The sequence below is a fragment of the Raphanus sativus genome, unplaced genomic scaffold (assembly GCF_000801105.2).
Source record: "Raphanus sativus cultivar WK10039 unplaced genomic scaffold, ASM80110v3 Scaffold3501, whole genome shotgun sequence".
Classification (NCBI taxonomy): domain Eukaryota; kingdom Viridiplantae; phylum Streptophyta; class Magnoliopsida; order Brassicales; family Brassicaceae; genus Raphanus; species Raphanus sativus.
In genome coordinates, this window is record NW_026618807.1 from 1 (window position 1) to 10,758 (window position 10,758).

The 10,758-nt window shown below is 35.4% G+C and overlaps 2 protein-coding genes across 4 annotated transcripts; both read right to left on the reverse strand.

Annotated features, from left to right (window-relative positions):
- Positions 1–536: 536 nt before the first annotated feature.
- On the reverse strand, positions 537–2,242 carry LOC130506645 (uncharacterized). The gene is made up of 4 exons (XM_057001331.1): positions 2,061–2,242; positions 1,396–1,581; positions 1,142–1,297; positions 537–841 (listed from the first exon to the last, which is right to left on the reverse strand). Exons 1-4 carry the CDS (start codon positions 2,098–2,100, stop codon positions 537–539), a joined length of 687 nt encoding a protein of 228 aa, XP_056857311.1. The 5' UTR covers positions 2,101–2,242.
- A 978-nt stretch (positions 2,243–3,220) lies between these two features.
- LOC108818861 (15-cis-phytoene desaturase, chloroplastic/chromoplastic) lies at positions 3,221–6,836 on the reverse strand. 3 transcript variants are annotated; one of them, XM_018591809.2, is made up of 14 exons: positions 6,687–6,836; positions 6,340–6,534; positions 6,128–6,260; positions 5,939–6,027; positions 5,682–5,739; positions 5,183–5,338; positions 4,924–5,072; positions 4,705–4,824; positions 4,410–4,626; positions 4,223–4,325; positions 4,111–4,158; positions 3,784–4,017; positions 3,531–3,693; positions 3,221–3,409 (listed from the first exon to the last, which is right to left on the reverse strand). In XM_018591809.2, the coding sequence occupies exons 2-14, from the start codon at positions 6,502–6,504 to the stop codon at positions 3,347–3,349; spliced, it is 1,698 nt and encodes a 565-aa protein (XP_018447311.1). In that variant the 5' UTR covers positions 6,505–6,534; positions 6,687–6,836; the 3' UTR covers positions 3,221–3,346. The 3 variants fall into 3 exon arrangements, with proteins under 3 accessions (XP_018447311.1, XP_018447313.1, XP_018447310.1); XM_018591811.2 differs by having other exon boundaries at positions 6,659–6,807; XM_018591808.2 differs by having other exon boundaries at positions 6,649–6,805.
- Positions 6,837–10,758: the final 3,922 nt, after the last annotated feature.

The following is a 10,758-nucleotide window of genomic DNA, read 5'->3' on the forward strand; positions in this document are numbered from 1 at the left end:
CTCGCTGATTCTGCTGTTCTCCTCAGCTACAACATTTGCTTGAATAAGTTCACTCTCTGGAGCAATGAGGTCTGAATGGCTCACATCAGCATTCGAGACAGCACAATTAGGATAGACCGCAGGTAGGGAAGTTCTCACGGTTTCTGATTCAAACAGTTTCTTGGGAAGCACCAAAAGATGATTTCACCCTCTTCAGGGTCAATCTTAGGGCATCACTATGTTCTCTGCGCTGGGGATTGGCCTTGAGGTTCAGTTTGTCTGGTGAAGGAACTTCCCTGCCAATACCTAAGTCTTCCAAGGGAAGCTTGTCTTCTTCAAGGGCCTTTGGTTCCATGTAAAGAGACATGAGCATTTTCTGCCAAAGGTATGGTGGCATCAAGAGGCAGATAGACTGGTGTTGATAACTTGGTCTGCAATGGTTTCGACAGGAGGAGTCTATCACTCACTGTTGTATAGTCAGCTTCACCAGGAGGATTCGCATTCATTTCTTCAACAGCAAATGCAAATCCAATGGGGACCCTCCAAGTCCGAGTAAATCACTCATCGTTCCATGATGAAGTATCCACTCTCTTTCCTATTCCAGATGCCAACATAGATTCAGATTCATCCGCTGCATTTCCTTTGCGTTCTGTCTCCAGTCCAACATTTGATATGGTACTACGACCGTCATGAATGGCCTGAGCTTCACGTGATTGCTCAATCAGGGAGTCGGATGAGCTTTCTCCACATGTAGCTGCTGCTTCAACTGGACTTGGGAAATTCTCAAGGACTTGGACAGGTAGAAGAACATCCAAACTCTCTTGAACCACTTCAGGGCTTTTGTTGCAATGCTGAGTTTCACCTGAGACGTTCCATATACAAAAACAAGATTAGCCAAACGGTAAAAAGCCGAGAAATGTAAAAATCAGATGGCTCAGTGAACTGAATTGTGTTCCTTTTGGGCCAGATAATAAGATTGACTACAGGTTTGATATCTCGTATGGAAAAAAGGTCAAGCAAGACTTAATATCTTTTTTTTTTTTAAAAAACAGAGCTTACCAAACACACTATAATACCACACGAAAAGAATAATCATGTTTCACTTAGCATCATTCAAAGGTAGCATCATCTCTCAATTGTTTATCAAAGAATGTAAACTCACCAAGATCCGTAGCATTCTTTGCCATACCGTTTGCTTCTGTCTCCTCCTTTCCCTTGATAGAATCAGACACAAGGCTGCTAGAAAATTCACAAACAGCATCTGCAAACACATCTTCTTCACTTACATCCCCAATTCTCTCATCCACAACTCTTGGACCTGACCTCGTCATCACAACAAACACACAAACAACATACACAGGTTAAAACAATGTTCTTTCACGTTTTTACCACCACAATTCCACAAAATGTTCTTACTTGGGGTTTTTTGTTCATCATCCAAACAATCTTCTTTATGCAAATCAAGATTCTGATCCGAACCAAGGATCTCGAATCCTTTGATGGTTCCACATATTTTCTTGTGAGCACGCCTGTTTTTAGCACTAGGATGTGGATTTGGGTAATTCCAACCACATTTACTGCAGACGTGGCTCTTACCTCCTCCTGTAAAAAAAAATAAAAATAAATATAGATTCACAGATCTTCTTCAGTGTCTATATACTTCGAAATAATATGTTCTACAATGAATTTGATTAAGAAATTCAAAAAAAGTAATCAGAAAGTAAAACCCATTAATCAAATAGAGAATACAAGGACAAAAAGGAAGAAGCCATTATTGCAAAAGCCAAATTTTTGCTAGAAAGCTACAAAATAAAAAAAAAAATCATTTTTATGCACATGATTAAAAAAAGACATGAACAGACTGATACTAACACACACACAGTACCAAAAAAAAAGGAGATGGAATCAAAAACGATATCATAAACTGAGAAGCAGAAATTACAAAGAGACAACAAGGTAAGAGACTAAGGAAAAAAAAATCAACCAAAAACCCCGAGAATGATACGACATTGAGAGATCCAAAATTGAGACTTCAAGAGTAAAACCCTAAAAGACATTGGTGATGATTATTAAGAATAAACCTGGTGAGTGTTGTGCATTGTTGTGGTCCTGAGAATCCATGTGTGTGTATGTGTGTTTTTGCTTTAGGGAAGAACGTTTTTTAGGTTTGAAGAGAAGTTACAAGAGAATGATTTTGGAGTTAAAAAAAGGTTGCAAAAAAGCAAAATGTCTTTGTTGTGGTGAGAGAGAGGTTTTGGAAAACGAAGAAGCGAAGCAAAAGCCCACTCAGACATAAACCAAACGCCCGATCGGTGAGTGGGGCCCAATTATTTCAGTATAATTGTACGGAGTTTTTTTGTATGAAGTATATCATTGGCTCGGCTCATTGCTAATTCTCACTTAATCATTATCATTCTTGGTGACGCTTGTTCGTTACCAACTGATCGTTAGCTTCTTTTTTCTTTTTGTCAACTGATCGTTAGCTTCTTCAATTAACAAAACCCACATTAAAATATTTTTACTAATCAAATAGTTAAGGTTTTTGTTCAGATCCAGCTACCGTATTCAATCCACAGTTCCCATAGCTTATTGTACTTTTTGTCACATGATGTCTTCATTACCCAAAGGCCAAAAGCAATTCAGGTTCGCTTCTCACGTGACTTTCAAGAGACTTTATAGACCCTACCAGACTAGTCTTATACTACTAAAAACCAAAGGAGAAAATATATTGTGGTTAGACCTTTTTATTTCTTTATTTGGTTTTCCTTCTTACTCTTTAGAACAAAAAAAAATTAATTTTGTTTTGCCAGCGATCAATCAAACATCCACCTTATGCAATTTTTACCAAGACTAATAAAAACCAAAAATGGTTACAGAAGAAAAGAAATATAAATGAGCAATCAATCAATTTGATTACAAAAGATCGACAATAATTACTCTTTCAAGATTATAATAACGACAGAAAAGGAGAAATGTCAAATCTGTAAGATTCATCTACTGCAGAGAGTAGCGTCAATTTTGGCTTTGCTGAAATGAGACTATTCTATACGCAAAAGAAGTTTAAAAATGCTTACAAGCAATCATATAGCTGGCTAATTTAATTAAGGCCATACAAAATAAATTAAATAATAGACAAACTATTTTCACATAATGCTTTTTATATACCTATGAAATGAATTCTTTTTTTTTTGTCAAACATATTTATTTTTAAACATTGATATATGATTTGCTTATACACAGATTATCAAAGTTGCATTCATATTTCCCTTGCAATATATATTGTTTCCTTTTGCCAAATCTGTAACTTTGTATTAAAATGAGGTTTGTACACGAAAGTTACAAAATAGTGATATTTAAGCTTCATGTCTTATGTTGATACAGTCGCCTCCGACAGCTTTTGCGGTCCAGACGCAGCCAACATCTCGTAATCCTGAAGAATCAATCAGTTAACCAAAATAGAAAAAAAACTGAGGGACTAATGCAATATATCAGTAAAAGGGTCACTGGTTTAACAACAAACTGAACTATGTGTTACTACTACTACTACTGACCTGTAGAATAGACTGTGAGCAGAATTTGCCAGAGAGAACGGCACCTTCCATGGAAGCTAAGTACTTCTGTTTAGTATAATCCCCAGCTAAGTAGAATCCTTTAATAGGAGATCTTTGTAGTGGACGACATGGTTCACAGTCTGGGATGGTCTTGTACACTGACCTGATAGAGTAAGAGATATATTGTATGATCCATCATCCATCATTTGAAGGGGACAATCTAAGGCTTGGTAATAACTTCTCTTTAACTAACCTTGGAGTTTTGACGACATGGTACTTGAGAATTTTAGCTTTGCTTTGGTCAGCTGAGATTTCGTCAGGGAAGAGTCTCTCGAGCTCTTTCATGGTTGCATCAATGATGTCAGAGTCGGTCCTTGATATCCATTCCTCTGCAGGTGCAAATACTAGCTCCAGCATCGACCGGTTAGGATCGTAATACTCCTTACAAGTTAACGACATGTCAGCATACACACTCAGAAGGTTACTTCTGCAAAAAAAGAAAAAACACAAAGACAAAAGATTTGTTCAAAGACTAGTTTTATATTTTAAATGCCTTTAAAATTCCCCCATGAAACTTCACCTGCTAAAGAGTAAATGATCATATGTGTTCTTTAGTTTTCGATCAAACCTGCCATGGAATATTATTAGTTCAACATCACTTAAGTGAGGGATGGGGTAATTGTCTGACTAACCATATATGAACGTTGATAACTGGAACACCAACTAACTTCTCCAATCTCTTGAAGTATGGTATCTCTTTCCAGGAATCAGGCACAAGAAGCTTCAGGATATCGACTACAAAACAAAAACGTAAAACAGCATATGAAGTAGGATCCCTTGAATGTAAAATCCAAAAAAAAAAGAACAAAAGAAAAGAACCTGGAGTGGCAAAGACATAAGCGTCTCCTTGGATAGTGGTACCATCAGTGAGTAAGAAACTCTTAACAGTAGCATCATTCTCGTCGAGCTCAATCTTTTTTATCCTTGAGTTGAGTCTTACCTCCCCACCTAGTGATCGAATATGTTCCACTATTGGCATACAAAGCCTCTCCGGTGGATTACCATCTAAGAAGGCCATCTTCGATCCATGTTTCTCCTGTTCAAATCAATCGCTATGGATTTAGAGAGAGAGAGGGGAAAAGAAGAAAGAAAGAAAGAGTTTGCTGGGGAATGCCTGAAGAAACCGATTCAAAGCTATCAAAATGCATTGCATTGAAAGTTCGTCCGGGTTTATAAAGTTTAGCGCCTTTGACATGGCAATAAACACCTCATCAGTCACTCGATCAGGTACTCCCTGTAAAGAATCCAAGAAAAAAAACAAAAGTGAAAACTATTCATCATCTGATGAGAGAGAGCAAACGAATAAAGAAGCAACAAAGTGAAGAACTTTTGCCTGCTTTCTCATCCATTGTTCAACTGATAAACCATCTTGAGCCTCAACATAAGCCTGACCTCCGACCATAGCCGGAAGAAGTCCAATAGCAAACTTTATTTTCTCTGGCCATGTCAGCATCTCGTTGTTCCTCAATATAGCCCATATACCTAACAATGGTAACAGAGTATCCGCATAAAACATATTTTAGTCCTAACATATATGATATCCTTTGAAAGTTCAAACAGCTTGAAGATAAATATAAGTTCTATCCTCTGACCGTTTAAGGGTGCTGGTAGGACATCTGGGAAATCAAATCTACTAAATTCTCCAGGTTTACTTGGCATGGCGAATATCATGGAGTGTTCCTTCCACTGCAACCGATCATTAATCCCAAGTTCTCCAAATAAGTTTTGCACATTCGGATATGCACCAACTTATATGAAAAGAGTCAGGGAAAAAAAAAGGGTCATTAACTTCACTTAGGAAAAGAATTAAAAGGAAAGATAAATAAACTTTGTTGACCATTAGTTTAATCATAAGCTTTGTTTTACAACTTTCTCAATGAGCAAGATTATAAAGGCCCAAGAATCCTTGAGGTGAGGCTATCATAAAATCTAATTGCAAATGCTCTACTAAAAAGAATATCTTATTCAGCTATAAACGATAAGAGCACATATTGGTACATCACATGTAAATTCAAATCCAAGTTTATGAAAGTGAGGAAATATACATACATTGGAGGAGAAACGCAGAGATAATGAATTTTTGTAACTTACAAAATATATGTAAACCGGTTTCATACCAATCTCCATCTTCATCCTTCCATGCAGCTATCTGGAGGAACACGTACTTCACATCGTTAATAGATGATCTTTTAATAATAATCTCACCTAAGAGACAGAAACATACAACAACAATGTAACACGTTATTGTATTATAGTCTCATAAACTCAAATTGGTGCACGGCCTTTTGGAAACTAGCAAGTCTTAATAAGAATGATGAATGTAAACAAACCATGAGTTAAGCTTTTACCTTTCCACCAAGAACATCTCTTGCTTCGAGCAACAGAGGTATATGTCCTGCATCAGCCAGGTACTTTGCTGTTGACAATCCAGCCAACCCTGCAAATTATTCGAGAGGGCAAAAAAGAGCTTCATTTCATCACAAAACCGAAGGGAGAGCAGCAGGAAGAGCTTATTAAGTTTTGACAACATTACATACCAGCACCAGCGATCACAACTTTTAAAGGCTTTGCAGGACGAGGAGCACTACGGAAAGATGCAGACAAACTTGCAGCTTCCAAGAAGTTGACAGTGTTCTCTAGCTCTGGCCTTGGTATATCCACACTAACTACCTAAGAACACAGTTCAAAATTGGCTCTTTCGATCAGATTTGGAGAATTCAAGTAATTTAAAAAAAAAACAGACAGAGACCTGCAAAGGACCAGCACTCCTCCTCCTTCTTGTTCTTGTCCTAAAAGAAGTTGAAATTCTGAAGCTGCTATGTCCCATTAAATCACAGCCTCCAGATGAAATTGCCTTCAAAAGCCCATTTTGATGAGGCAAATTCGCCGCAGAAACATTCCCAAACACAACCATTGTTTTTTAACAAACACTGCTTCGAGGAATCTGCAAAACCCATAAAAGAAGAGACTTTACAAATTAAAAAAAAAAAAAAGCGATAGCAGGAGTAAAGAGAAAAGCTTTGTGTAGGAAACACATAATTGAGAACAAGTAGCGAACTTGATTTTACACGGATTACTAGTCTCCAATTATCTCACCCTCCGCGTGCAGTTCTGAAGAAGAAGCAGGAGAGGAGAGGAGAGGAGAGGAGAGGACACTAGTGGAAGCCTCAAGTACACATATGGTCGGTCTCTCGTTGGTAATGTTATTCGGAGATAGACCACGTTCATTGGTTACGAAAGAGATAGATTACCAGTTTACCACCAAGTCCACCGCATTAGTTAAAATATACTTGATCAAAAAAAATATTAAAATATATAATTTCATTTGAGGTTTGTTGAAGAGTAGTAATAAATGACACATTCGAGAGAGATTATGCTAACTCATATGGTTAAATTATTTGTAATATATTTATCATTTTAACTGAATATTAAAAGTTCATTCTGAAAATTTAATATTATTTCTGTCAAAAATATTATTTTCTAGTCGAAATTTATCTCTCTTTATCCTATTCTAACGAATAAATGACTGTGATTCAGTCAAAACTCAGAACATGGAACTTGATTGTGCGTTCTTTCAACATTGCCATGTTGTTATGGTGCGAAAGAACAATATATGTCTATGATGCTTAGTCAGGGATTTTTAGATATCGATCTGAATTGATTATTTCAAATAAGGCTGTTTAATTTGATAAAATTGCACCAATTAATACTAAACTCAACTGAATAGAAAAAATGATTTGAATTCAATAATACCAAATAAACTGAGCAGTTAATTTTAATATTTAAATTGATTACTTTGATAATTTGTTGTTTTGTTTTAAGTCAAAAGTTGCTTTAACTTTTTTGTTTTGCATCAAATAAAATAAAACATAATTTTATTGATATATATTTATACTAAATTTTAGTTATAATAGTATTACTGTTTTTTATGTGAACCCAACAAAAAGAAAAACCAAAAATCAGATATTTCATTTTTTTATTTTGAATATTTTTTTTGAATTAAAAATTATAATTTTAAATATATCTTTAATATTTTATATATTTAGATATTCATCCAGTTTTTGGTTCGGTTTTGAGTTTTGCGGATAGAGAACTAAGAACCAACCGTTTTTAGAGCAACCGCAGCGGGAGTATCACACCGAGGTTCACACAAAAACCGAGACAAAAAAATAATAAACAAATTCCAGATTTATGAACCTCAAGCTGTGCGCCTCTTCGGGATGAATCGGTTCAGCAAAGTTTAGCAGTGAAAGTAAAATACAGTTTAGGAGAGAGAAAACCTTCTGACCTTTCTCTAAAAAAACACATCGCCGTGGTTTCAGTTTCCGGCTTGCGGGTTCGGCTCGCGCCGCCGCCAGTCCGGCCCCGTCCTTTAAAAGCTTTTTTTTTTCTTTTTTCTTCTTCTTCTTTTGCTTTGCTGCGGCCATGCACGCTTTCTTTCGGTGGTGGTTCGTTTTCGGCTTTCTGGGAACCGGTGGAGTTTTCATCGTGTGTCACCGGAGTATGTTTCTGGGGCCGTACCGTTTCTTCGTCGGTAGTGGTCGCCGGCTTTCGTCTCTCGGGGAAGGATTCGAGCTGTGTAAAGTTGATTCGTGTGGTGGGAAGTGGCCGAATTCGGAGGAGCTGCCGGAGAGTCCGATGGAAGCTCTATGAAGGTCGGGCCTGAGTTTGAGTGACCTCGTTTCCTATACATCCAATATTTGTCATTGGAGGTGGAAGCGATGGTCGTGGTGATCATCCCGGTGTTTTCCGTGATTGGGTTATGTTTCGTTCAACAGCGTCGACTTCAGTCCGAGGAATTCCGGCGAGGTATCGGATGCGATCCCGGCGGCGACGACCGACAGCCTTTGGAGATGATGATGCTTCTTCCGCTGACACGCGTCCATGTGGTGGTGTTGGATCAACACGTGGAGATGAGGTGGGGGAAGGATCGATGGGTCTCGATTTTTGGGTTGTGGCTCGTTTTTAATGTTTGGGCTTGTGTTTGTTCGTTCTTTTGGTTTGAACCGGGTTATGAGCCTTTGTAATATGTTTTTTTATGTTAATAATATCAAAAATGGCAAAAAAAAAAAATCGGTTCAGCAACTGTAGCGCGGGTCCCACGACTGGCCCGTTTTTTTTTTTTAAATCAAACCAAAAAAGTAAAAAAAAAATTAATAAAAAAATGGAGAACAAAATGCCTAGTTCGATGCTAACTCCATCTATCTTATTAAAACAGAAACATTATAACATCTTCTAGGTAGATTTTTAAATTGGACATCACATTATTATTCTTAGTCTAACCTTTCATTTAAATATTTCCTTAAAGAGTTTAATATCAACTATCTATCAATTAACTCCACTATAAGATCTATTCTATGCATCTATTAAACAAAATATCTGTTCTTTTCATTAGAGTATACTCACATTATCATATTTATATTATATCATAGTAAAAATATAATAATCTCTCTCATTTATTATAGTCAAATGAATACAATAAATGTCTCCAATATAAATATAACACGAGTCTAAGTTCTTAAAAATAAAACTATAAATAGATAGAAACAAAAATAAATATTACACATGTTACTAAAAATATAAATATTAAACGAGTAGGTTGACAAAAAAACACAAATATTACGCTAATCCTTTTTTTGTCATCAACTTATACAAATTTAAACTGAGTAGGTTGACAAAAAGATACAAATATTACATGAATCCTTTTTTTTACACGAATCCTTAGCCAGTCATTATACAATTTTGACTATTTTGGTCTGGTTATTTCCTAAACAATTGATTCAATTAACCAAATAACTTAAGAACACGTTTCCTCCCATCATTAAACTATAATTATCTTAAACACAAAACCCCTTTTAATTAAAAACAATTATTTGGAATCAAATACTGATGAATCTTAAAATTTTAAATAGCTTGATACAGAACTTTTGAAACTCAATAATAAAGATATCAGAATACATTTTCTTAGATGTTCAAACAATCGAGGTCTGCTTTGAATATACACTAAATAGAATATACTAGCGTATATTCTTACTTAAATAATAGAAACATCAATTTATACTTTAAAAAAAACGATTATTGGAAAACCTCTTCACCAAGTTGAGTACTATGTCTAAAATCTTGGTTATAATCAAATATTCACAATCAAATTGTTAGACTTGAAAAATCATGAATATGGAAAACCCTCTTCTCCAGTTTATTCTACAATACATAAAATCTCGATGTCAAGAGATTTTGTATTTATTACATCTGACTTAATAGGTTAGAAAATATTCATTTTCTCCCACTAAAATGTGTGTACAAGTACTTGTCTTCGTATTCATCATTGGACATTCACAAAACTTTTAGAAAAAATACCAAAAAGCACAATGTCAAAACCAAATCGTATTGGTTGATATTATATTAGTGTTTTCACTATATAGTTACAATATAATATCTTTAAATTAATAATCTATAAATTAATATCTCTATAAATTAGTATAATTTCATAGTCTCAAATTGAGTTTTTAGTTCAATTAGTATCTCGATAAATTAATAATTTCTACAAATTAATAAAAAATTATAGTTTTGGTATAGTCCCAACATTATTAATTTATGGTTTCACTGTATATCTCTAATACACCAATGAAAAATTATTAATAGAAAAAACAGTTTTAACATTGTTCTTAAACAATATGTTTTAGACAAACTCAAAATTATATAAAACCACATTATGTGAAAAGGACAAATTCCAAATTGTATCAACTATTATAGAATATATGTTATATGTTAAAGATAAAAAAAATAAAATCCGCGCGGTCGCGCGGGTCATGATCTAGTGGTTTTTAAATGCGATTTTGAGCTTTATAGAATTGGGACCATATCTGTGATGGCGAAGTAGGCAAAGAATCTAATAAATAGTTGGGAGTAAAGAGGTACAGAGCAAGCAAAGGCCCAACAACAGTGTTAAAAAAAAAAAAACAAAGAAACAGCCGAATCGAACTTTGCTCCACGGCCTTGCAATTTCCTTTATTGACTTTTTCTTCATTATTCTTTGCTTTGACTTATCAGTCATTCTTTCTTTTTATTATGTGATCACCTTACCTCCTCATCTTCCTCCACCTCTTGATCTCAAATCAATCAATCAATCCACAGCTTCTTCATCATCCACCCCACTCGCAAAAGCAAC

Coding starts and splice junctions, on each gene's coding strand:
- LOC130506645 (XM_057001331.1), bottom strand. CDS start 2,100: ATGGATTCTCAGGACCACAACAATGCACAACACTCACCAG. Junction 1,582..2,060: donor CAATGCACAACACTCACCAG/GTTTATTCTTAA, acceptor TTTTTTTTACAG/GAGGAGGTAAGAGCCACGTC. Junction 1,298..1,395: donor TGATGAACAAAAAACCCCAA/GTAAGAACATTT, acceptor TGACGAGGTCAG/GTCCAAGAGTTGTGGATGAG.
- LOC108818861 (XM_018591809.2), bottom strand. CDS start 6,504: ATGGTTGTGTTTGGGAATGTTTCTGCGGCGAATTTGCCTCATCAAAAT. Junction 6,028..6,127: donor AGTTGTGATCGCTGGTGCTG/GTATGTAATGTT, acceptor AATAATTTGCAG/GGTTGGCTGGATTGTCAACA. Junction 3,410..3,530: donor GCTCACAGTCTATTCTACAG/GTCAGTAGTAGT, acceptor TTGATTCTTCAG/GATTACGAGATGTTGGCTGC.